The sequence below is a fragment of the Ctenopharyngodon idella genome, chromosome 18 (assembly GCF_019924925.1).
Source record: "Ctenopharyngodon idella isolate HZGC_01 chromosome 18, HZGC01, whole genome shotgun sequence".
In the NCBI taxonomy this organism is placed as follows: Eukaryota; Metazoa; Chordata; class Actinopteri; order Cypriniformes; family Xenocyprididae; genus Ctenopharyngodon; species Ctenopharyngodon idella.
In genome coordinates, this window is record NC_067237.1 from 9,041,184 (window position 1) to 9,065,345 (window position 24,162).

At 35.7% G+C, this 24,162-nt stretch overlaps 1 protein-coding gene across 1 annotated transcript in view; it reads right to left on the minus strand.

Moving 5' to 3' along the window:
* Nucleotides 1-24,162, minus strand: part of myo5aa (myosin VAa) — a 96,517-nt gene that overhangs the window by 43,603 nt on the left and 28,752 nt on the right. The window contains exons 6-13 of the mRNA XM_051870535.1: nt 22,740-22,883; nt 16,411-16,492; nt 10,066-10,173; nt 8,981-9,087; nt 6,542-6,807; nt 6,362-6,443; nt 6,083-6,223; nt 4,440-4,565 (exon numbers count right to left, since the gene is read on the minus strand). Of these exons, the coding sequence (XP_051726495.1) occupies nt 4,440-4,565; nt 6,083-6,223; nt 6,362-6,443; nt 6,542-6,807; nt 8,981-9,087; nt 10,066-10,173; nt 16,411-16,492; nt 22,740-22,883 (1,056 nt within the window). The remainder of the gene's footprint in view (nt 1-4,439; nt 4,566-6,082; nt 6,224-6,361; nt 6,444-6,541; nt 6,808-8,980; nt 9,088-10,065; nt 10,174-16,410; nt 16,493-22,739; nt 22,884-24,162) is intronic.

The window sequence follows — 24,162 nt, forward strand, 5'->3', positions numbered from 1 at the left end:
CGGGGTGGCGAAATACTATTGGGTAAACTGGCAACGTGCGGTCTTGCACAGACCAAAACAAAAACAGACATTCCGACACGGAACGCAAATTTCAAAGTAAAGTAACTGGCTGTAGCAATGATTTTCAGAGAAAAGAGTATTTTTAATAAATATCTGCAAACATATTATGGTATTTTTATGCTTTAGTAGAGTCAAAAACTTAGAGCACCTTTAAGTGAACATAAACAGATTGGAAAATATAGATGTATATCAGTGTATTGGATCTGTGTATTGTTAGAGAAATGCTTACTTAATGCATTACAATTGAACTAAATTAGATTTTAGTCGACTAAAAGCAAGTGGTTTTCAAGTGGTGGTTTGATGTTGTCTCACTAATTACGTTATTAGGCTCAACATACATTTAAATAAAATAAATACAACTTTATGAATAAAAATCAATTAAAAACTTTGTCATGTTGCACAGCCTTGTATGCAAGGACAGTGCTAAACTCTTAGTGATTTCTGACATTCTTGACGGTTAACGTTAGACAGGTTTAATGAGGACAATAACTGTGCGACATTATATATATATATATATATATATATAGAGTCATTGGTCGGAACACATCACTTTATCAGGCTGATGTCCATTTCGCATTACACAGTTGATGGAAACACACGCAGATGCGCATGTTCTTGAGCTGAATTTTCATTAATGCAAAGTTGGATGGAAACCCGGCTATTATCTGCATCAAACCATGCTTCCGAACAAATGTCATAGCATACACTTCTGCGCAGTGGCGTAGCACAAATCCGCGGGGGTTCAACCAAGAAGGGGAACCAATGGATATCACACAAGAAGCAACGTGCAAACTTTGCGGAAAAGTTATGCCGGTAAAAGCTTAACCTCGGTCAGTATTCAAAGTGAAAGTAAAAGTGACGGAGCTGCCTGACGCTGCATTAACGGAGCATTTTCTCTCAGAGACGAATTTCAACATAATATGCTGATAACGGTATAACTGTCTTAATTTATTCCATTATTTCTCTTGTTGCCCGTACATATAGTGAAACAAATGAGAAGAATAGTATTTCGTGTAAAACAGCTTGTTTTTTTTTTTTGTTTTTGTTTGTTTTTTAAAGTTGGTGCTTGAAGTAGCTAGCCTAAAGCTGCTCTTAATTTTCATTTATAACTGCAGTGTTAGGAAATATTATAGACTGTTAATAATTATAATTATAGGTCTAATTCATTGTATAATAGACCTAAAAAATGTTTAAAACATTTTCAAAGAGGAGCTGATCTTTTATTATCCTTACAGCACGTCAGTTATGCAGTGATGCGCTGTGAAATTATTGCGGGGCAAATTTATTATAATATTAATTTAATAATAAAAGTAGCTTACCTAATAGTAATAATAATAGACTAGAAGAATGTAACAGGCTTACATTAATTGGAAATGCCAAATCCTCTTAATATTGCCAATATTTGTCGGAGTAACATAGCCCTCAATCACGCTGCAGTGTTTGTGAGAGCTGCCGCCTTCTCCACCCCAAGCACAGAGTGAAATTCTCCGACTCCGATACAGGAAAAATAAAACAGAACTTATAACATTGGGGCTAATATGTTAGCAAGCAAGCTGCTGGTAGTTTTGGACTACAGTCCTTAAAGTTAACTACAAGTAAGCGAACCTTCAACCAGCTGTAGCATTATGCCAGTTCCCGACGGTTCTATGCTATCCGTTGTTTCTTTCACTAAGTGAAGCAACACTTCATAGTTTACTAGTAATATATAGTAAATATATGGCCATAGGACTTTGAAATATCAGAATTTAAGCCTTAGGCTACCTTTATCTCCCAGTACTGTTGTTGAATCTTCCAAGTTTCAATTCACATGCAGCAGCAGCACATTCCACCGCACCAATAACACAGGGCTGCCCGCGGACGTGCCTGGCTTTAAATCGGCGCTACTAAACACGGATATCGGCCGATGCCGATATATTAAAAAAAGACAAATATCGGCCCGATATATCGGCCTACATCTAATCGCAACATTCAAACTACGATTTTGCCCTAGGATCTGAGGAATATTTTAGGATTCACAAAATTTGTCTCAGATGGCCAAATCATAGCCAAAATCATACAGCGTGAACCCAGCTTAAGGATGTTTTCACACCTATGGATCGTTTGTTTTGTTCCGAAACAGGGACTAAATTTGTTACTAGCTGCATTTTCTTCTTGGTTCGGTTCGCTTTCACAAGACAACATTACAAAGCGTACCAAAATGTGTTTATGCAAGTCACATGTGAATACAACTGTCCTCTTATTGGTCAGAGTTTTCTCAGCGTCATCCATCAAAATGATTGACAAGTTTGCTTACTGTGGCTTTATTAACTGTTGAGACACATGCAAACACTATACAAATGTAGTCGTCATTCCCGCTGTTAAATTATATACTACATTCATATTAATACTCTCTGGACTTCCCAGAGCTGTCTAGTGTCGAGACACATGCAAACACTATATGAATGTTATAATGCAGCTAAAGAGGGAATCAAGGCTTCGTTGGGACAGCATTCTTGCACAGAGAAGTGCAATTACACAACATTGTAAGATGAAGAGGCGATCTTTGGTTTTAAAATACGGTAACTAATGTGCTCACTCACAGAATCAGACACTACTGCTTTTTAATTTAACACATTTCCCGTTATGAATATTGATATCGTTTGGTTTGTTGGTCCGTTGGGTCGGATTGCTTTCACATCTCAAGTGAACAAAGAGTTCTACAAAGAGTTCTACAGCTACAAAAGTCTACGAAAGCTACAATATTATTTAGGGTGTCATTTATATTAGTAATGCTGATTAGAGAATTAAAGGATTAGTTCACTTTAAAATGAAAATCACCCCAAGCTTTACTCACCCTCAAGCCATCCTAGGTGTATATGAACACAAAATCGGAGTTATATTAATAAATATCCTGACATGTCCAAGCTTTATAATGGCAGTGAATGGGACATAATATACACCTAAGATGGCTTGAGGGTGAGTAAAGCTTGGGGTAATTTTCATTTTAAAGTGAACTAATCCTTTAAGTGGAGCCTGATTTAACCTTGAGGATGTTTGAGAAAGCACCTGCTAATGCTCAAACCCTGATTTGACTGTGTGTGTATTAAATATCTATCACACACTCTAAATGTGGCTTATGATATCCATCCTCCTTCTCCATGAGTGTTTCCTCACAGACATCGTACACCATTTCTAAAAACAGATCCGCAGCCATCAGAAGCTCACGTGGAGACGTCTGAGCACCCCTTACATGAAGCACACAGGAGACCTGACTCAGTTGTTTTGGCATTAGCATGTTTCAAAGCTAACAGAATGATACTCTCTTAAGTTTTTTTTTGTTTGTTTTAGAACTATCTATTCATATTTATTAGTGTCTATTGTTTAAAACATCCTTTACGACAGAAGTGTACTTACAATGTCTTAAAATGCTAGACCTGTTTCACGTACAGTTCATCTGTGGCCTGTCTGACAAAAGTTTCTACAAAGGCATCATTAAATCAAAATTGACAATTCTTATTTTTTTAATGGAATTTTGCACTGTATTATGCAAATATTGCATCATTATAAATGATTTATCCATGCACATCATTCATTTTTGTGCCCTTGTAATTTTCAATCAAAATAACTTTCATCTTGCAGTCTCATCTCTTCTCTGATGAGGTGTTTACTGGCACGAGGGCGGGACAACCTGTCACTCACATGACATCACAGCAATAGCAAACCACAATGAGCCAATCAATTCCCGATGGACAAAATCAAGTCCCGCTCTATATTTTTTCTTGTCCAAGAAGCCGTTTCACTCCAATATACGTTACAATAGTGAAACTGTTTTATGTTGACTTTAAACATTGTGACATCTATTTTATATGAGGTGGATTACATGAACATCCAAATGGTAATTATTCCCCAGATAAAGTCAGGTTTACTAAACAGAAAGTGTTTGTCTGCTTGTTATTGTATGTGAATCTTGACAAAACATAATAATTTGTTTTATTTATATTGTATATTGCTTCAAAAAAGCCTATATTACAAAAAAGTGTGTTGATAAATAGATGAATTTTCCTGCTGAGTTTAGCGTGTCAAACAACCAAAAAAGGCTCAGCACCAAACTCCACACTCAGTCACATCTAGGACGTTTCCGGGACGCAGTGGCACATGGCTTATGCCAGCAGTGTGAATGCTGTTAATATGGTGAAATGAACACGTACTGTTTCCGATGCAGTATGTGTGAGGCAGCTCAGTAGGTTTTTTGGAACAGAAATACAATTTCTCTTTTGTCATATATTTATATATGAAATGACACATACAGCACTGTATATCACAGTTTATCAGAAATGCTGAACCAGCCTGATTGTGAAGTGTGTGTGTGTGTGTGTGTGTGTGTGCGTGTGTGTGTGTACCTTATCTGCAAAGTGCTGAATAATGAAAGCTTTATTGGACATCCGTGGCTTTTCAAAAAGTGCACAAGTCTTCAAATGAGTGTTATACAGTTTCTGTGCCCAGGAGTCATCAGAGCCCTTTGGCATCTAAAAGAAAGAGAGAAAAAGAGAGGCTGTACAGTATATGAAGTAAGAACAGTAGTCTCAAACAGGATTCCAATTACACAACACAGTTCTTGTTTCTATTTTTTTTTTTTTTTTTTTACCGTGATGTACACTACCGTTCAAAAATTTAATGACTTTGTTCCAAAGAACATCTACTTCAAACAAATGCTCTTCTATTGAACATTCTTTTCATTAAATAATCCTGGAACAAAAAACATTAAACTGTTTTCAATATTGATAATAATAAGAAATGTTTCTTGAGGACTAAATCAGCAGATTTCACTGACACTGAAGACTGGAGTAGGGCTCGTTCACACAGAACATTTTGCGTCTAAAACGCTCAGGAATGGTTTTAAAAAAAGCGCAGGGTCTTGAGACACGCTTTTGAGACGTGATGCAATAACGGCAAAAAACAAATAAACAGTTGCCACGCCAACTTGCTATTGTAAACAGAAGCTCGCAATGCTTGCCCCGCCTCCGAGTTCTTCTGATTGGTCCACTGCTTTGGAACTGACATTGATGAGCAGCGCTGCGTGTATAAGATAAAATTCTTTTAACTTGACACGCCGTCTTAAAACACTGCAAAAGACGGAAATAGAAAAACGCGTTCTGTGTGAACGGCCCCTAATGGTTGCTGAATATTCAGGTTTGCCATCCCAGAAATAAATTACATTTTAACAGATATTTTAAATTGTATTAACCCTGTAACACCTTTTGTGTTCCCAGTCAAAAATGACCGGCCTTGTTTGTAAATTGCTTGTTAATTACTCGTTATGCTATATTATCACCAAATATTGGATTCAATCTTTTTTGTCAACTTGTTTTCTTTCAATTAGGACAGGTTTCGTTTTTTTTTTTTTTTTTTTGAAACTGAATAATCACAGGCCTCATTGATCTGAACCTGTCCTAACCTGTTTCTTTTCCTGAAAGAAAACAAGTTGACAAAAAGACTGAATCCAATATTTGGTGATAATATAGAGTAATGAGAGATTTACAGTATAAACAATTTTTAAAAGGCCGGCCATTTTTGATGGGGACCACCACAAGTGGGGTTTTATTACTCCAGTCTCATGTTCAACTTTCAAAACTGAGTGTGTTTTAATGTATATTGCGTTGCCTCATAGACTTTAAAGTACATTAAGTGAATTTCTTCAAGTCAAAAATGTTTTCTGCGGTAACTGACAGATGCTGTTGATAAAGCTTAATGTGTATTTAATCTCAAAGATTATCACAAATATGCATTTATTAAAATCTTATAACATTCTACATTAAAAACATGTTGTTAAAACAATTTTTGTTCAGTTTAATTCTTAATTGTTGAATTTGTAAATATGATAAATTGTCAATTTCTTATCACCTTGGATTTGCATATGGATATATTGAAACTTTTTTCAGATATTTGATTTTTTTTTTTTAATTTACAAAGTCATAAAAGGTTTTTTCAATACAGCCAATCACAGTAAAAGATCTTAATTTACAATAAGACTGTGAAGATGTACCTTGCATTCTTCGTCCAGCAGGTCCAGGACGCCCATCTTGGCCTCAATGAGGTTGATACATGGCTGATTATCATAGAAATCAATGAGAGTCCAGGGGATCTGCTCTTTCATATACTCCTCCTGCTCCAACTTAAACACATGCTTCACACGAGAAGACGGGAAGACAACAGGAGGGTAGGAGAGGAGATACATCACGATAAAAAACAAACAAACAAAAAAAAAAACAATCAAACATGTACTTATGAGATATGGTGTTGTGAAGTGGGTCAGAGGTCTCACCATGTTGAACTGTTGCTGTAGTTTCTCATTGGCATAATTAATACAGAACTGTTCAAAACTGTTGATTTCAAAAGTCTCAAACCTGGAAAAATAAAGCAAAACATCATGATTCACTTCTGTTTTTAGAGCCAGTATGGTCTGTTCTAAAAGGTGTTTATATGTGTCTGTATGAACACACACCCGTAAATGTCTAAGACTCCGATGAATGAGTGCTGCTTGACCGTAGAATGCAGCGCTTTGTTCACATGGTCCACGATCCAGTTGAAGAGTTTGGCGTAGATATGTTTAGCGAGGGCATCACGGGCGTTTATGGCCTGTAGTTTGGGGATAGGCTTTATGTATGTCTCAGTTGCTGTCTTCAGCTTCTTATGACACAGCCAATGAGACATGTCTTGATACGTCACGCCCATCAATTCACAAAACACACTCAGGTGACCGTTATTTGGCTGGATGGGAAAAAAAGAGAGAAAATTGCATCATTGCAACACAATGAAACTAATTCTGGTCACACTAGGGTTGGCTCGATACCACAATTTTGGCTTTGGTACAATACCAGAATCTAATACCTCTGTATCGATACCATAGGTGAATAAGCAGCCAAATTAAAAACTTTTTTTTTTATTTTTTTTAATTAAAAACACTGCATGATTCTGCAAGAACACTGCAAATTCTGCAGTAACAAATGTGTTGCTTGTTTTCAAGCATAAATATATAAACAACATAAACAGCACTCAATGCTCTATACTCAGTAAAACTGGTGATACAATTACACTGTGTTCCAAATTATTATGCAAGTGACATATCAGTAGGATTTCAGTACAATAAACATTCAGATTTGAGTTTTCTAAGAAAGTGTTTGTTTGTTTATTTATCCATGTCTTTTTAGATAACTGGTATCAATCTCAGACAAAATAATTTGCCAGGCCTACTTAGGTAAATGGAAACCCTACTTAGAGGTTGTTCCACATTATTAAGCAAGTCACAGTTCTCATGCAATATAGGGAAGAAGAAAGATCTTTCTGAAGATGAAAAGCATGAAATGGTGCAATGTTGTGCAAAAGGCATGAAAACAACTAATATTGTGTGAAAACTGAATGCAGATTATTGAAGTATCATAAGATTTGTGAGTGATTTAGAGCACAGCAGAACTCGATTAGATAAAGGCTTATTAAGGAAAGTTTCTGTCAAACAAGTTAATTGTATTAAAAGGGCAGCTATAAAAAAGCCAGTGTTGAGCAGCAAACAAGTATTTGAAGCTGCTGGTGTCTCTTGGAGTCTTGACAACCTCTCCATGCAGGCTGGCAGTTATGTGTAAAATTGCATTTTAGCCACCACTAACCAAACCTCACAAAGAGAAACATTTACAGTGGGTGTAGAAATACATTTTCAAACAGTTTGCTGTGGTGTTTTTTTGCAGCATGGGATAGTGCATAGTGCATTGTATTTCAGAAGGCACTATCCTTCTTTTTATACCATAGCTGAAAATGGCCAGTTATGAACACATGTATCTTGATGAAGTCATTTTGACACCCTCAGAGACCCTAAAGGGACCTTCCATCTCAATATTCTAGCCCAAATCATCACCCGCTAGCTCCCTGCTGACGTCGCAGTCTTGTTGGAACGTGGTGGCCATTCACCAACCATCCAGAAATCCATCCATTTAGACCAACCATTGTAGTACGGCATTCGTCAGTGAATAAAACTATTTAAAAATGAGTCTTTATGTATTTCTAAACCCACTGTAAATGTTTCTCTTTGTGAGGTTTGATTAGTGGTGGCTGAAATGCATCTTTACGCACAACTGCCAGCCTGCATGGAGAGGTTGTCAAGACTCCAGAGACACCAACAGCTTCAAATACCTGTTTGCTGCTCAACACTGGCTTTTTTTATAGCTGCCCTTTTAATACAATAAATTTTTTTGACAGGAACTTTCCTTAATAAGCCTTTGTCTGACCGAGTTCTGCTGTGCTCTAAATCACTCACAAATCTTATGATAATTCGATAATCTCCATTCAGTTTTCACACAATATTAGCTGTTTTCATGCCTTTTGCACAAAATTGCACCATTTCATGCTTTTTATCTTTAGAAAGATCTTTCTTCCTTCCCATATTGCATGAGAACTGTGACTTGCTTAATAATGTGGAACAACCTCTAAGTAGGGTTTCCATTTACCTAAGTAGACCTGGCAAATTATTTTGTCTGAGATTGATACCAGTTATCTAAAAAGACATGGATAAATAAAAAAACAAACACTTTCTTAGAAAAACTCAAATCTGAATGTTTATTGTACTGAAATCCTACTGATATGTCACTTGCATAATAATTAGGAACACAGTGTAATATTGTATTTTTTTTATTATTAAACTATTATTGAATTACCATTATTAAATTGTACAAAAAGTGCAATCTTCCTATAAAAAGTAACACATTACACAGAACAAGTGGCAGATCTATTAGTTTGTATTTACGCTCCAAGACTTAATACACAGACCTAATTTAACATACAGTATCAGGGTTTTTTTTGTCAAGACATTTCTTCAGTTATTTTGTTTCTATTTTCACCATGTAACAAAAGCCACTCCACAATATTTGAACTCTTAAGTCAACATTAAACTCACTGGAATGATACTGCTGTCCGAGTCTCTATCCTTCACTTCCACGTTTCCCAGGTGCAAAATCGAAGCCAGAATCCGAAACAAGCCCATCTGATAGGACTCATTTACACCTATAGAGACACATCAACAACTGAACAATACGAAAACATCAAGAAATCAGCATATAATCAATCGGTTTAATAGACTAGCTAGAAACAGTATAGCTCTGAAACAAAATTGAACTGCCTTCATTTCTGCTGCCTGAGGAGTCTCAGGCAGTCTCGATTGAATCCAACAGAGCTAGGCTTTAACATGTTGCTAAGCTAACGCAACATTATAACAGGAACTAAAAAAATCCTAACAAAATAATTGGCTAGTCAATTTAAAAAAAAAAGAACTATTTTATTGATACTTTTGACATTGAATGAAATACATTTAGCTGTTTATAACTCACATTGCTGTGAGCTTGCACTACAATGCATTCTGGGAATGCCCAGTCTGCTATCAGGGGTGTCATGCACCTAGTTTTCTAAGATTCTGAGTCATGATAGTCAAGTGGTGTAATATTATAGTACATATAGGGGCCGGGTTAAATAAATATTATTTTATATTATATACTTTTATTAACTCTTTTAATTGCTAAAACTCTTTGGTTGGTTGGTCACATTAATGTTATGTAAAATTTTGGACAAAATCCTCCAACCACCAACACACAAAAACTCCTTTCCCCGGTTTCACAGACAAGGCTTAAGCCTAGACCCAGACTAAAATGCATGTTTGAGATGTCTAAACTGAAAGCAACTTGTTTTTAAGATATGTCAGTGCCCTTGTTTTGTCTCAAGATGCACACCAGTAACGGGAAGCGCACTGGCGACGTTCTGTGGCTGCTGTCGCATCATCCAAGTGGATGCTGCACACTGGTGGTGGGAGATGACAAACCCCCTGATATGATTGCAAAGCACTTTGGGTGTACAGTAGTACATAGTAAAGCTCTATATAAATGTCTCATTCACTCATTCGCAATCTGCAGTTTACTCCCTCATCCGAGATGGTTATTTTGCACATTAAACTCTCAACTACATGATAAATTATCGAACTTTCAGTCTGACCTAGCAGTGTGAAGGCGTTCCTGGTGGTCGACATCTCCTTGGCATCATCTATTCCATCTATCACTGGGTTCCTGCCCTGTTTGGTGTAGTGAAAATCATCAGCCTTCCCTGTGGAGGAAAAAAAAAAAAAAAAACACGCACAAACTTTTATTATACCACTCAAATGAAAAAAAATATTATACCACCTAAAAAAGAAAAAAATCTGACTTTCTCGAGGATCTACCCCAAGGCTAGGTTATCAGCAAACCCAAGCCCAAATGTTGATGTGAGACAATCTTATGATCTAATGAACCAATCATTTCTTATATTAGATATGTTCAAAACAATGAGCCCTAAAAAGATGTTCAGAACCTTTTTAAACAATTAAATATCCTTTTAACCTTAATTAAACATGACACCACAAAAATAATTAGAATCAACGTATCAATTATCTCAATTTGAACAGATATATTTATATCAAATACAACTAATAAACCTATAAAATATCCTCATTTTATAATATAATTAAAATAAAGTGACAAACTGCAGCATTTATCAAATTAAAGGGTTAGTTCACCTAAAAATGGAAATAATGTCATTTATTACTCACCCTCATGTCGTTCTACACCTGTAAGACCTTCGTTCATCTTCGGAACACAAATTAAGATATTTTTGATTAAATGCGATGGCTCAGCGAGGCCTGCATGGACAGCAATGGTACCTCCTCTCTCAAGATCCATAAAGGTACTAAAAACATATTTAAATCAGTTCATGTGAGTTCAGTGGTTCTACCTTATTATAAAGCGACAAGAATATTTTTTGTGCGCCAAAAAAACCCCCCCAAAATAACAACTTTTTAACAATATCTAGTGATGGCCGATTTCAAAACACTGCTTCGGAGCATTATGAATCTTTTGAGTCGAATCAGTGACTCGGATCACGTACCAAACCGCCAAACTGCTGAAATCATGTGACTTTGGCGCTCCGAACCACTGATTTGATTCGTAACGCTCCGAAGCTTCATGAAGCAGTGTTTTGAAATCGGCCATCACTAGATATTGTTAAAAAGTCATTTATTTTTTTGGCGCACAAAAATATTCTCGTCGCTTTATAATATTAAGGTAGAACCACTGAACTCACATGAACTGATTTAAATATGTTTTTAGTACCTTTATGGATCTTGAGAGAGGAAGTACTATTGCTGTCTATGCAGGCCTCGCCGAGCCATCGGTTTTAATCAAAAATATCTTTGTGTTCCGAAGATGAACGAAGGTCTTCCGGGTGTAGAACAACATGAGGGTGAGTAATAAATGACATTATTTTCATATTTTAACCCTATAATTTGGCACAAAAAAAAAAAAAAAAAAAAAAAAAGATGTAAAGTGATTTCTGTGCAGGGGATCAAATGAATAATCTATTTTCTGTACTGGTTAATTGAAATGAATCATCTGAACGTACTAATTCAACAAAATGAACTGTACTTCTTCACACTTGTACGTGAAGAAGAGGTGAATATATATATATATATATATATATATATATATATATATATATATATATATATATATATATATACACATATATTTGAGTGAAAATATGTTTGATCAGTTTGCTGTGTTCCAACCTAGTATGATTCCCAAACGAGTGACTCTTAAGAGTTGGTTCCTTTTAGTGCATCAAATTCATAAAGCTTACAACTGCATTATGTTGTAATTAAGGCTCCTGAGAGTTAAATCAATGTACAAACCCGATTACAAAAAAAGTTGGGACACTACAAATTGTGAATAAAAAAGGAATGCAATGATGTGGAAGTTTCAAATTTCAATATTTTATTCAGAATACAACATAGATGACATATCAAATGTTTAAACTGAGAAAATGTATAATTTTAAGGGAAAAATAAGTTGATTTTAAATTTCATGGCATCAACACATCTCAAAAAAGTTGGGACAAGGCCATGTTTACCACTGTGTGGCATCCCATCTTCTTTTTATAACAGTCTGCAAACGTCTGGGGACTGAGGAGACAAGTTGCTCAAGTTTAGGAATAGGAATGTTGTCCCATTCTTGTCTAATACAGGCTTCTAGTTGCTCAACTGTCTTAGGTCTTCTTTGTCGCATCTTCCTCTTTATGATGTGCCAAATGTTTTCTATGGGTGAAAGATCTGGACTGCAGGCTGGCCATTTCAGTACCCGGATCCTTCTTCTACGCAGCCATGATGTTGTAATTGATGCAGTATGTGGTCTGGCATTGTCATGTTGGAAAATGCAAGGTCTTCCCTGAAAGAGACGACGTCTGGATGGGAGCATATGTTGTTCTAGAACTTGGATATACCTTTCAGCATTGATGGTGCCTTTCCAGATGTGTAAGCTGCCCATGCCACACGTACTCATGCAACCCCATACCATCAGAGATGCAGGCTTCTGAACTGAGCGCTGATAACAACTTGGGTTGTCCTTGTCCTCTTTAGTCCGGATGACATGGCGTCCTAGTTTTCCAAAAAGAACTTCAAATTTTGATTCGTCTGACCACAGAACAGTTTTCCACTTTGCCACAGTCCATTTTAAATGAGCCTTGGCCCAGAGAAAACACCTGCGTGTCTGGATCATGTTTAGATATGGCTTCTTTTTTGACCTATAGAGTCTTAGCCGGCAACGGCGAATGGCACGGTGGATTGTGTTCACCGACAATGTTTTCTGGAAGTATTCCTGAGCCCATGTTGTGATTTCCATTACAGTAGCATTCCTGTATGTGATGCAGTGCCGTCTAAGGGCCCGAAGATCATGGGCATCCAGTATGGTTTTCCGGCCTTGACCCTTACGCACAGAGATTGTTCCAGATTCTCTGAATCTTTGAATGATATTATGCACTGTAGATGTCTCACTTTCAACATTTGATATGTTATCTATATTCTATTGTGAATAAAATATAAGTTTATGAGATTTGTAAATTATTACATTCCTTTTTTATTCACAATTTATACAGTGTCCCAACTTTTTTGGAATCGGGTTTGTAGTTACTGACTGGTTGTTCATATGACAATGTTTAACATAACGGGAAAACTAAAATTGTAGATAGTTAATTCTCAATCATTCATTTGGACACACTATGCTCATCAAAACAGCTTTAATTATGCAAGAAAACACCCCAACCATTAATGAATAGGACTACACAGATTTGCATTAATAAGAACCCTTCTCTTATTCACAGACACAGACCCTAAAATACAAAACCTTCTTCATAGATTTAACGAACGATACACTGTTGCTTGGCAACAGAGACCTTATTGAGAGATTCACACACACACACAAACTCTCACATTAACGGGGCGTCAGCTGAGCAGGAAGTCAGCTGAGTAGGCAAGCAGGAGAGAGCACAGAGCCAGTAGTGTGTGTGTGTGTTTTAGAGCAAGTGGGTGAAGCAAACAGAGAAGAGATGATAGGGAGAGGTGTGTGTGGAACCAAACTACAGTAGCTTCAGTATTCATATGTGGCTGCGTGTGTGTGTATTTAGACCTGCACAGCCCGCCTCTCAGTATGACAGCTCTGATAGCCGCTCTCCATGCTGTGCCAACACGAACACACTCTGATCAGACACGTTACCCCCAAACACATGTTCAACTATTTAAATAGGGACATGCCAGAGACTTTTTATTCATTTATAATTATTTACATAGACTTAATATGTTTTTAATATAAAATTAATTAGTACTATAAGTAGTATAATACTATATAATACTATATTATAATACTGTATAATAAATAATAATAAATACTATATAAAATAAATACTTCTATAATAATACTATATAGTACTATACTATAAATACTGTATAATACTATACTATAAGTAGTATATACTGTAGACTAACCCTATACTATTATACTTTTTTTAATTCGGTTTTTAATTTTTAGGATTTAAAGGATTAGTTCACGTCTGAATGAAAATTTCTTGATAATTTACTCACTCCCATGTCATCCAAGATGTTCATGTGTTTCTTTCTGCAGTCGAAAAGAAATTAAGGTTTTTGAGGAAAACATTCCTTCTCCATATAGTGGACTTCAGTGGGGTTCACTGGGTGGAAGGTCCCAATTGCAGTTTCAGCGGAGCTTCAAAAGGCTCAGAAGAGGAATAAGGGTCTTATCTAGTGAAACGATCTGTCATTTTTTGTAAATGTATATACTTTTTAACCACATTTTTTTTTTTTTTTTTTTTAAATGACAGATCGTTTCACTAGATAAGCCCCTTATTCCTCATCTGGGATTGCATAGAGCCCTTTGAAGCTGCACTGAAACTGCAATTAGGACCTTCCACCCGGTGAACCCCACTGAAGTCCACTATATGGAGAAGAATCCTGGAATGTTTACCTCAAAAACCTTTATTTCATTCAGAATTGAACTAATCCTTTAGGCATTCAATTTTTAACATTCACTCTTTTACGTACCCTCATCTCATAAGATGTTGGTTCATCTTCAAAACACACATTAAGATATTTTTAAAGAAACTTGAGAGGTTTCTGCCCTCCATTGAAAGTCCAGATAAGCAAAACTTAGAAGATCCGAAAAGGTCATAAAGGCGTTGTGAAACAAATCGATATGAAGCACGCAGTCTTGTGAAGAGAAACAATTGCTTTATATGATGAACAGATGTAATTTGGGGTTTTATTTACATCTAAACAATGATCAACACACATACATCAAGAGCATCACTTATGGTAAACGTGGAAGCTCAAACGTGTGTGTGTGATACACAAGAACCAGTGACATGCACAAGTGTATGTGTTTACCCTATGTGATGCTCTTTATATATGAAAGCCTAAATTAAATCTGTTCATCATATAAAGCAATATTATATAAACAAATATCTTAATTTGTGTTTCGAAGATTATCCAAAGTCAAATGATTTAAATGATTTGGGTGAACTATTCCCTTAAAGCTGCACTATGTAACTTTAGGCCCTCTAGTGGTTAAAATAACAAAAAAAAAAAAAAAAAAAAAAAAAAAAACTGCAGAAGAACATTGTTTTGGATTTGGTTCGGCTCCACTCCTCTGCAAATGTGGTGAATGTGGTTCGATGGATACGTGGATACGGGATATTATATTAGTGTGGGCTGACAAATAAATAATGTTTTGTTTTTTTCAACTGGAGGTTCCTCGGAGGTTTGCCGTTTTGAATAATCCATGGTCAATTTTTCTTGTTGGTTGTGACAACAAACTTTCAAATTCATGCTACACACAGTCAAAACTGTGTGCAGATATACAGTGTTATGCAAAAGTTTGGGAACCCCTTGCAGAATCTGTGAAAAATTTTAACAAAATAAGAGAGTTCGTACAAAATGCATGTTATTTTTTATTTAGTATTGTCCTGAGTAAGATATTTTACATAAAAGATGTTTACATATAGCCCACAAGACAAAAAAATAGCTGAAGTTATTAAAATAACCCCGTTCAAAAGTTTCTTAATACTGTGTGTGGTTGCCTGGATGGAAGATACCTACATGTTTCCCGGAAGACAAATTAAGTACAATTTACCTTGATATTCAAATTCAAAAGTTTTCACCCCCCGGCTCTTAATGCATCGTGTTTCCTTCTAGAGCATCAGTGAATGTTTGAACCTTTTTTAATAGTTGTGTTTGAGTCCCTCAATTGTCCTCAGTGTGAAAAGATGGATCTGAGAATCATATCGTCACTGCTGGAAAGGGTTCAAATATGCAAAAGATGCTATAAAACTGAAGAATCTGCAGGACCTGGAGGATTTTTCTGAAGAACAGAGCTCAGTTTAACTGTTCAGGACAAACAAGGGACTCATGAACAACCATCACACAACAAAAAGATCATCCAGGTAACCACACACAGTATTAAGAACCAATGGTTCCCAAACTTTTGAACAGGGTTATTTTCATAAATTCAGCTATTTTTTGTCTTGTGGACTATATGTAAACATCTTTTATGTAAAATATCTTACTCAGGACAGTACTAAAAAATAAAAAAATAAAAAAAAAAAAAAATAACATGCATTTTGTAAGATCTCTTTTATTTTGTTAAAATTATTCACATTTTCACAGATTCTGCAAGGGGTTCCCAAACTTTCGCATAACACTGTAACATGGTGTGGAAGATGGATTTTTTGCACTCTCTTATTAATAATATTTTATATTTTTTTTAATTAAAAAAAAAAAAAAAAAAAAAAGTTACATTAAAACTCACCTCCCCATCATTCCTTTACAGCTAAAATATTCCCATGAATGAGTAAACCTAATCTGAATAACATTCTCGTAAAAAAAAAAAAAAAAAAAAAAAAAAAAAAAAAAAAACCCTCTCCTCTTGAATGAAATATGCTGGATTATTTTGTGTGTGTCTGGCTCACCAAGTTTCAGGGCTTTAAACTCCGGGAGGTGAGCAGATGCACAGAGCTGATAGAAGATATGATAATTCCTCTCTTCATCCGCCTGGAGAACAAGAAGCGCAAGAAAAACAAAAATAGCATATAAGATTATTTAAGATCAACAGTTGGTTCCATCTGCAGTATTTTTATTGCGTAACAAGAAACCCAAGCATAATTTGTAGGACTTAGAAAAACAGACTTTCAAAACAAATCAATTACTGCTCATGAAGCCGCAAGTACTCACTTAAAGTGCCACTATTATGGTTTTCGAATATTATTCAAATATATTTTGAATATAAAAGGTATGCAAAGTTTTAAAGATCAAAGTGCAGACAAATAAAGTTGTCTCCTAAAAGAATAGATTCTGATCTGCCGAAACAAGTCGTCAGTAATTCCAGTCTCACTTCCTGTTACATACCTATGTAACAATGTAACAAATTTGCATAATGCCAGCCTATGGTCTTCATTGGCTGCCTGCAAACAATGTCTGCTTTGACCCACAGCAACAACACTGTAGATGTAGCTGAGGCCTGGGAGATTTGGTTTGTGTTGTTGACATGTCGAGAAGAAGCTATTTTCAGTGCTGTGAATCCACTTTGCTGCACTTCAAAAGGATGAGGATTTGATACGGTAAAACCGACGCCATTGTTACTGTACGTATCACTGTGTATACAAGTGCTAAGGAAGCCTCCAGAGCTGAAATTCAGATATGGTAATGGGCGTTTTGTTTCCGTCTCATGCTGTAAACGGTAGACGAATCACAACAGACTGGGCCATCTGACCAATAAGAGCAGAGTAGGCTTTCAGAAAGGAGGGGTTGAATCTTCGAACTAACCGTTTTTAGACTCTTTGAGAAATCAGGTGATGCTGCAATATATATTTTAAGAAAATTAAAGTGTTTTTTAAACCTTTGATACAAGTAAACCTATTAAAAATTAGGAACCTTTTATATAGCATAATAGGGGCACTTTAACATGTTTGAGAGGCTTTGAAGAACAACACTATATGATCATGAAGTGCGTTAATTATAAAGTGTGTCGGTGTTGACTGTGGCATTCATACTTCACCAGAGATAATAAACCTGACTTCATGTCAGCTTACTGTTCGTGCCATCAGATCCTTTTATGAAAAGATATTCAGAGTTACTAGCTTTCAATTAGCACCAAGTAAACTATATATCCAAGAGCAAAATCATATTTCATTTCAGTTTTGAATTATATCTGTGATATATGAAGAAAATATGGATGGACAGAAATTCAAGACAGACCACAAACTCAATATTTCATTCTAAATATGCGACAACTACTGAACCATTAATTGAAAAACCTATAGCTTTGTTGAATACTGGACTATTATTGTGGCATCATTTTCAGATTTGTCTGCCCCTAAAGATGCGGTTGGTCCCAGCAAATGTCAGTCAGATGGACTCTTCCTGTCTAAGTGGGTAGTGCTTGGCCAGAATAAGCTGTAAAGTGGACCACAGGGGACGGCTGCATAAACATTGCCTCTAATTTAAGACTGTGTCTTAAGAACTAGTCTGACCAACAAACAGTTAATTAGGGCTAATCTTACTTTTTTAATTCAAATTAGACCAATCTACCTTTTTATGTAACTGATTTAAAAAAAAAGTTATGACCAGTCTTGAAGAAAAAAATGAGATGACTAACTAAGACTAGTCTAAGCAGTTTTTGCAACCGGCCACAGACAACATCACTATAGTTAGTGGGACCGAACATTCTTAAGAATAATATTCTTGGTAACTGCTAGTTTCTTCTTATTTTCTAACTTGAGAATAAAGATAAGAATAATTTATTTCTTAAGAATAATTTAATCCATAACTAATATAAAACAAAAATACTCAAATTCAATTCAATCTGACTTTTTGTCCCACCAAACTAGACCATCAATATATGAAAATTTAGGGGGGAAATAAAATATACCCTGGGGAAATATAACTGGGGAAATGATCAAAAGAAAACTATACACAAATATCCTTTTTTAATAACATTCTGCTGAAAAGAAGGGTAATTATTTAAATTAAACACACGCATGACACAATACCAGCACAGACTGCAGGTGGTTAGTGAATAAGGCACGGGTTTTTGTGATGAAATACCACACATAAAAGTGGTGCAATCCATTACTGTCACAGTAATGCAACAAGCTTGCAAAATACCATTCAATTTACATACTTGCATAGAGTACATTTCTGGTCAAACTCTGCATCTGACACAATCCCACATACCTAACTCATCTGGAATTCCCCTAAGCACAACAGCAGTCTCTTTGAGTATGTTATATAACACTGAACAGACATGTTTAACTCCATTATCCTCATTCCTGTCCAGCTTTAATCTTTCTGAGCTTCCCAGAAGGAGAAAAAGCCTCTGAATTCCAACCCTGTTTCTCACACCTGGGCCAGATGAATTGATTTAAGTGACCTGATCAGTTTTGGGGCCAATTAATACTGGTGCAACCCCTTTGGATGACATACTTTATAGTAACTTTTGTATCTTTCAGATTTGGGCAAGCGAAGGGCTAAAACTATGGCTGTGTCTGAACCCTTTACCCCTACATAGTGCACTATTTGGTAGTGAGGCACTGAAATGAACTTTTTACAGAAACACAAAGTAAAATAGTTTTTTATTTAATAATTAATTAATTAATCAAATTTATTTGATTATCCAACACAAAAACTTAAAAAACATAAAAATTAAAATTGCACATAAGACTTTATATATATATATATATATATATATATATATACACACACATATACATGTTTTAATGATATATTAATTCAATGAAATATAAACTTTTAAACAGTGGATGTAATAAAAAAAAAAAATCTTGACAGATGTATTCAAACATACAGTCACGCCACATTAAAGAGTGTCTAAACAACATTTATTGTTTGAATTTCGTAATAAAACAGTCATAAAATTTACCAAATTTGAAAGCTAAGACTTTGTTTCATATCAATAGTAAAAAAGCACAAAGCTTTGTTCACACATCAACTGAAAACAGCATAGACTAAAAGATCTCGGTTCATCAAAGAGAGGATTGAATAAAAACAACAATTTGACATTGTCAGCCCTAGCATCTACACAGCTGACATGTTTATCTGTTGTAGTTTATCCATGTTGTGTGCATAATATAGACGCTGACAAAGACTCGCCATCGGTCAATGATTTCCGCCCTCCGAATAAATAATTTTCTGCCAAATATTTTCAGTTGCCAAAATTTTGGTGCATCACTATGGGGGCAGCCATTTGTAGTGGTGTCCGAAACTATAGTGGACATTATCGAGTGCACTTATTCAATCCCATAATGCACCTCAATGACTGTACAACCAATGTATACTCAACGCCTAGCCGCAAGAGAACACCAGTGCACTGAATGTCCCGCTGCACTTCCAGCACACTCAGTGTCTGAATTCACTCACTCGTTTACATTCACTCATTCAGTGTACTATATTAATGGAGTAATGTAGTGAATAAGGGAAGATTTTGGATACAGCCTATATTTGCTCAATGAAAACCTAGTGAGCTGCCTAGTTGTCTACTGTTTGCATAGGCAGCTACCTTGAAAGGCAGAATCCACAGGTGACTGATTTGGAGCACTCTACATAACCAGCAACTGTGGTCTCATAAAAAACACTCCTCACTTGAAGAGCAACAAAGACTCGACTCCAAATAAGTGTGATTAGCATGTAACTAAGCTAACAATACAGGGCTGCCAACTCTCACACATTCAGCGTGAGACTCACACAACTGGCACTGTTCTTACGCTCTCATTCTCGTTCAAGTGGCACGTGAACTGATCTGTCTTCCTCTTTATTACTAGTTATAGCACCAAATAAACATCAATGAACATCAGAAGGTATGTAGGCCCTACTGTACTTGATATTTAGCCAAATTAATCAATCAATACTGAAACAAGATCAGGATCGAATTGTAAACTTATGAATCGAATCACCCTGACAATATTATGTGATACTCTAATGAGCATACAAAGCACTCAGCACGAAATATTAAAACAATCAATTTTAAATTTGATTTAACTGTTTTTAATCAATATTTTCCACATTGGATGACATAATATTTTAATCAACATTTTTCTTGCTTCATCCACCATTTTAGAATTCATTTTTTAGCTTATCACAGTACATTATGGATGTTCCTTCTCTGTGAAGCAATTTGGGCAGAAGAAGGTATTGGAGAAGACAGCATAATATTAGCTTATATGTAGCTCACTAGGGCTTGGAGTCTTGAAAGTGCAGAAAGACACAGGAGCCTTCAAGGAATGAAAATAGTCCTGTGAATTAAATCCCTGAGGTATCTGAGAGGAGCTAAAATTAGATCTGACATAAGCAGGAAGTGTGGTGTGGTTCAGAGGGTGTGGCGGCTGGCTGCTCCTGTCTGTGAACACTGTCTTATGCCATTCTTCAAAGCAGTTTCAATATAGTTATAACACAAAACACACATAAATGACCATCAGAAGGTATGTTGAAAGATACAGTACAGCTTACTGAAATTATCATGTCTCATGTAATCAATCAATCAGTGTTTCAACCATGGAAAGATGAAACAGCTTGTAAACAATGTCACTTAACGTTACATTTACCTCAGAAAAGCCATTCAATGTCCATAGCTGGATAGTTGGTTGGAAAGTTAACTCTATAAAGGAGCATTTTGCTAAATATATGCGCTATATTACATATTTATTATATTTTTACATGTTCTTCAATATTGAATGTATGTTTGAATACATCCGTCATGAAAACAAGTTATGACAGCCACCGTTTAACTGTTTATATTTCAAAACACAAATTGGAGTACAAACATAAACGTCATTAAAAAGTTACATTATAAAGTTATAATTATAAAAACTGCATTGTGCAATTCAAATGTTTGTATACAAAAAGGTTAAAATTAACAACTGATAATATTATAGTAATGTTGGAAAACAGAATGACTCGTTTGTCCCCATCTAATTCATGCAAATGTTAAAATCAAGTTAAGTATCTGATATGTCTGGGATAACATTAAAAACCATTAGAAAGATTCAAAAACACACACAGAGAGTTAATCTCTGGATCACTAAGTGTTTGATAACATCTGGTGGTAATTCTGAAACACAGCAGGCTTTTAGTTTAAGACTCCAAAGAAGAAACTACACATTCATTCAGTATTTCAGAGGGGAAAAACTGGCATGGAAAATCACATATGAGGGCAAAGAGAGAAATCAACATTTCCATCTGAAAGGCACAGAGATTTCCATGCTCTTCTCACTACTGTATTCTAGTCGATTCTAGACTCTTTTGAAATGAAATTGTTTGATATACTATGCAAACATATTCAACCATTCACAACTCAAAATTCCCCCCTCAGTCCATTCACAAAAAAACTACAAAAATTATTGATTCAGAAATTGTCATGGCTATGACATCACAACCATCAATACATCAACAGATGACCACCCAGACTTTTACATACTATATTAGTGTTGTCAAAAGTACAGACTTCGATAACAAGTCGATACTGAAATTTTAAAAATGAGACGCTTTGAGAGCTGTTGAGGGGATTCATAAACACCTCTGATTGGCCATTGTGTTCACACGCTCAACATATATGTCTGTGATTGGCTACAGTGATCCACGCTTCAAAAACATGTTGTAAATAGTCATCAATGATGCTCTTCACCAAGCACTTGCTCAGATACACATGGGAGCGTTTGAAAGCAGATTTCTATCAGTGGACCGGTCTGCTGATAGACGTCTGCTTTCAAACGCTCCTACTCCTGCTTTCAAAACACTTTCAAATTCAAACACTTCCATGTGCTTTTAAACGCTCCCGTGCGCTGATCATTGTTGCAAATCACAGACATAAATATTGAGCGCATGAAGACAATGGCCAATCAGGGGTGTATACAAATCCGCTCAATAGCGCTCAAAGCGTCACATTTTTAAAATTACTGTATCGACTTGGTATCAAAGTCAGTACTTTTGACAGCACTATACTATATATTTATATACTATTCAATTCCACATTTTATGCCAAATTACTTTTTTAATCAGAAAGATTAGCCAATCCTGACATAGGTCAAGTCTTAAATATAAGGTTGAAAATAGCCTGTTTAATTCAAAATGTCAGAGAGAGGGTGGAAAATGCTCAATCGATATTTTATTTAAGATTGTGGACCTTTTGAGCCAAAATAAGATGCTGAAAAGGTTTAGAATATGGGTAGTTTAAGATATAAAGACCAAAGTGAATCTCCAAAGTGAGTCTCCATTCATGCTCGTCCCTCACCTGAAATACGACACGTGATTTCTCCAGTAGATATGTCCTCATGTTCGCACCGATGATGTGATACCTCTTATCAAAGCCAATCTCAATGTATTTCCCAAATCGACTGCTATTGTCATTCCTGGTGGTCTTGGCGTTACCGATAGACTAGAGATAAGAACAGAAAAGACATCAGCTTGAGTGCAAGTACTGGACTGACCTGTGGGTTTCTTTATTGTTTCAGTTAGAAGAGAACAGGGTTAAAAGTTTAAGGAGCACACAGAAAGGTTATTGATTAAAAAACACAGTGACAGGAAGATCATGTGTGTGGGAGACGACATGGAGCGTTGCCTCTCTGGGTCTCTACAGCAGGTCAGGAAGTTGATACTGCCTCCCCCACAGAGCAGAAACCTGGTGAGGAACTCTGTCAGAATCAGAATCAGCAAGCAACTAAGCTTCTGGAAGAGAGGCATGTTTATAGGGTATGAATTCATTAAACCTGACTAAAAATTCTAAACAAGTTCAGATCATTTTTTTCACAATGTGTTATTTAGCTCTGAACAATGGTATGTATCATCAATGTAAATACTAAAGTAAACACCTGTAGCTAGGCCCAACCAATGGCATGAGTTTGGGGTGGGGCTACCTTTCTATATGTCCAATGGTAGATAGGGAAGTGTTAGGGGGGGAAAGTATAAATATTTCACACAATATTTTACAATCTATTTTATTATAAGGCAGTAAAAAAATCCATGCTCATGCAAAGGGCATGGGAGATCTGAATCTCAATTGAATTCAACAATACAGGGTACAACGAGGCTAAAGGAACACTGGGGTAAAAGGCTCATTTGACTTGCTAATGATATTCAGTTTTGTTCAAGGTAATTAATTTATCAGTTTTTCAATAACTGAAGAATATGTAAAAGTAAGGTATTTAAGATAAAAATTGCTCCTATTGTTAAGGCACTGGCTAAAGCCAATATAGCTTACGTGATAAATAGCTGGCTGACTTTTCCCAAATGGTCAGTATCATTTATTAAGTTGGGTGTCCACAAACATCATATCTATAATGAATCAAATCATCATTTTTAAAAATGTAATATAATGAATTATATTTATTGTTACTACTGTAAAGCCATATTAAATTATTATGGCATCTCCTTTTAGCAGTGTAAGAAGCTTTTTTTTCTTATTGAAATTCAGCATTTTTAAAATAAACATTTAATCATAAGTACATTTAATTATTTTTTCTATCAAAATATGGTACAAACTTTGCTGAAGTGATTGTTTTGAACAAATATTTACTTAGATATGATGAAAATAAGTTACTTTAGCTAAAGTATTTGTATTAATACTAGGGGGCCCCTATGCCACCTCATGCATTTATATGATTTTTAAGCAAAATAAACTACTTTATGATTTACTTTTCAAGTTTAGGACAGGTTTG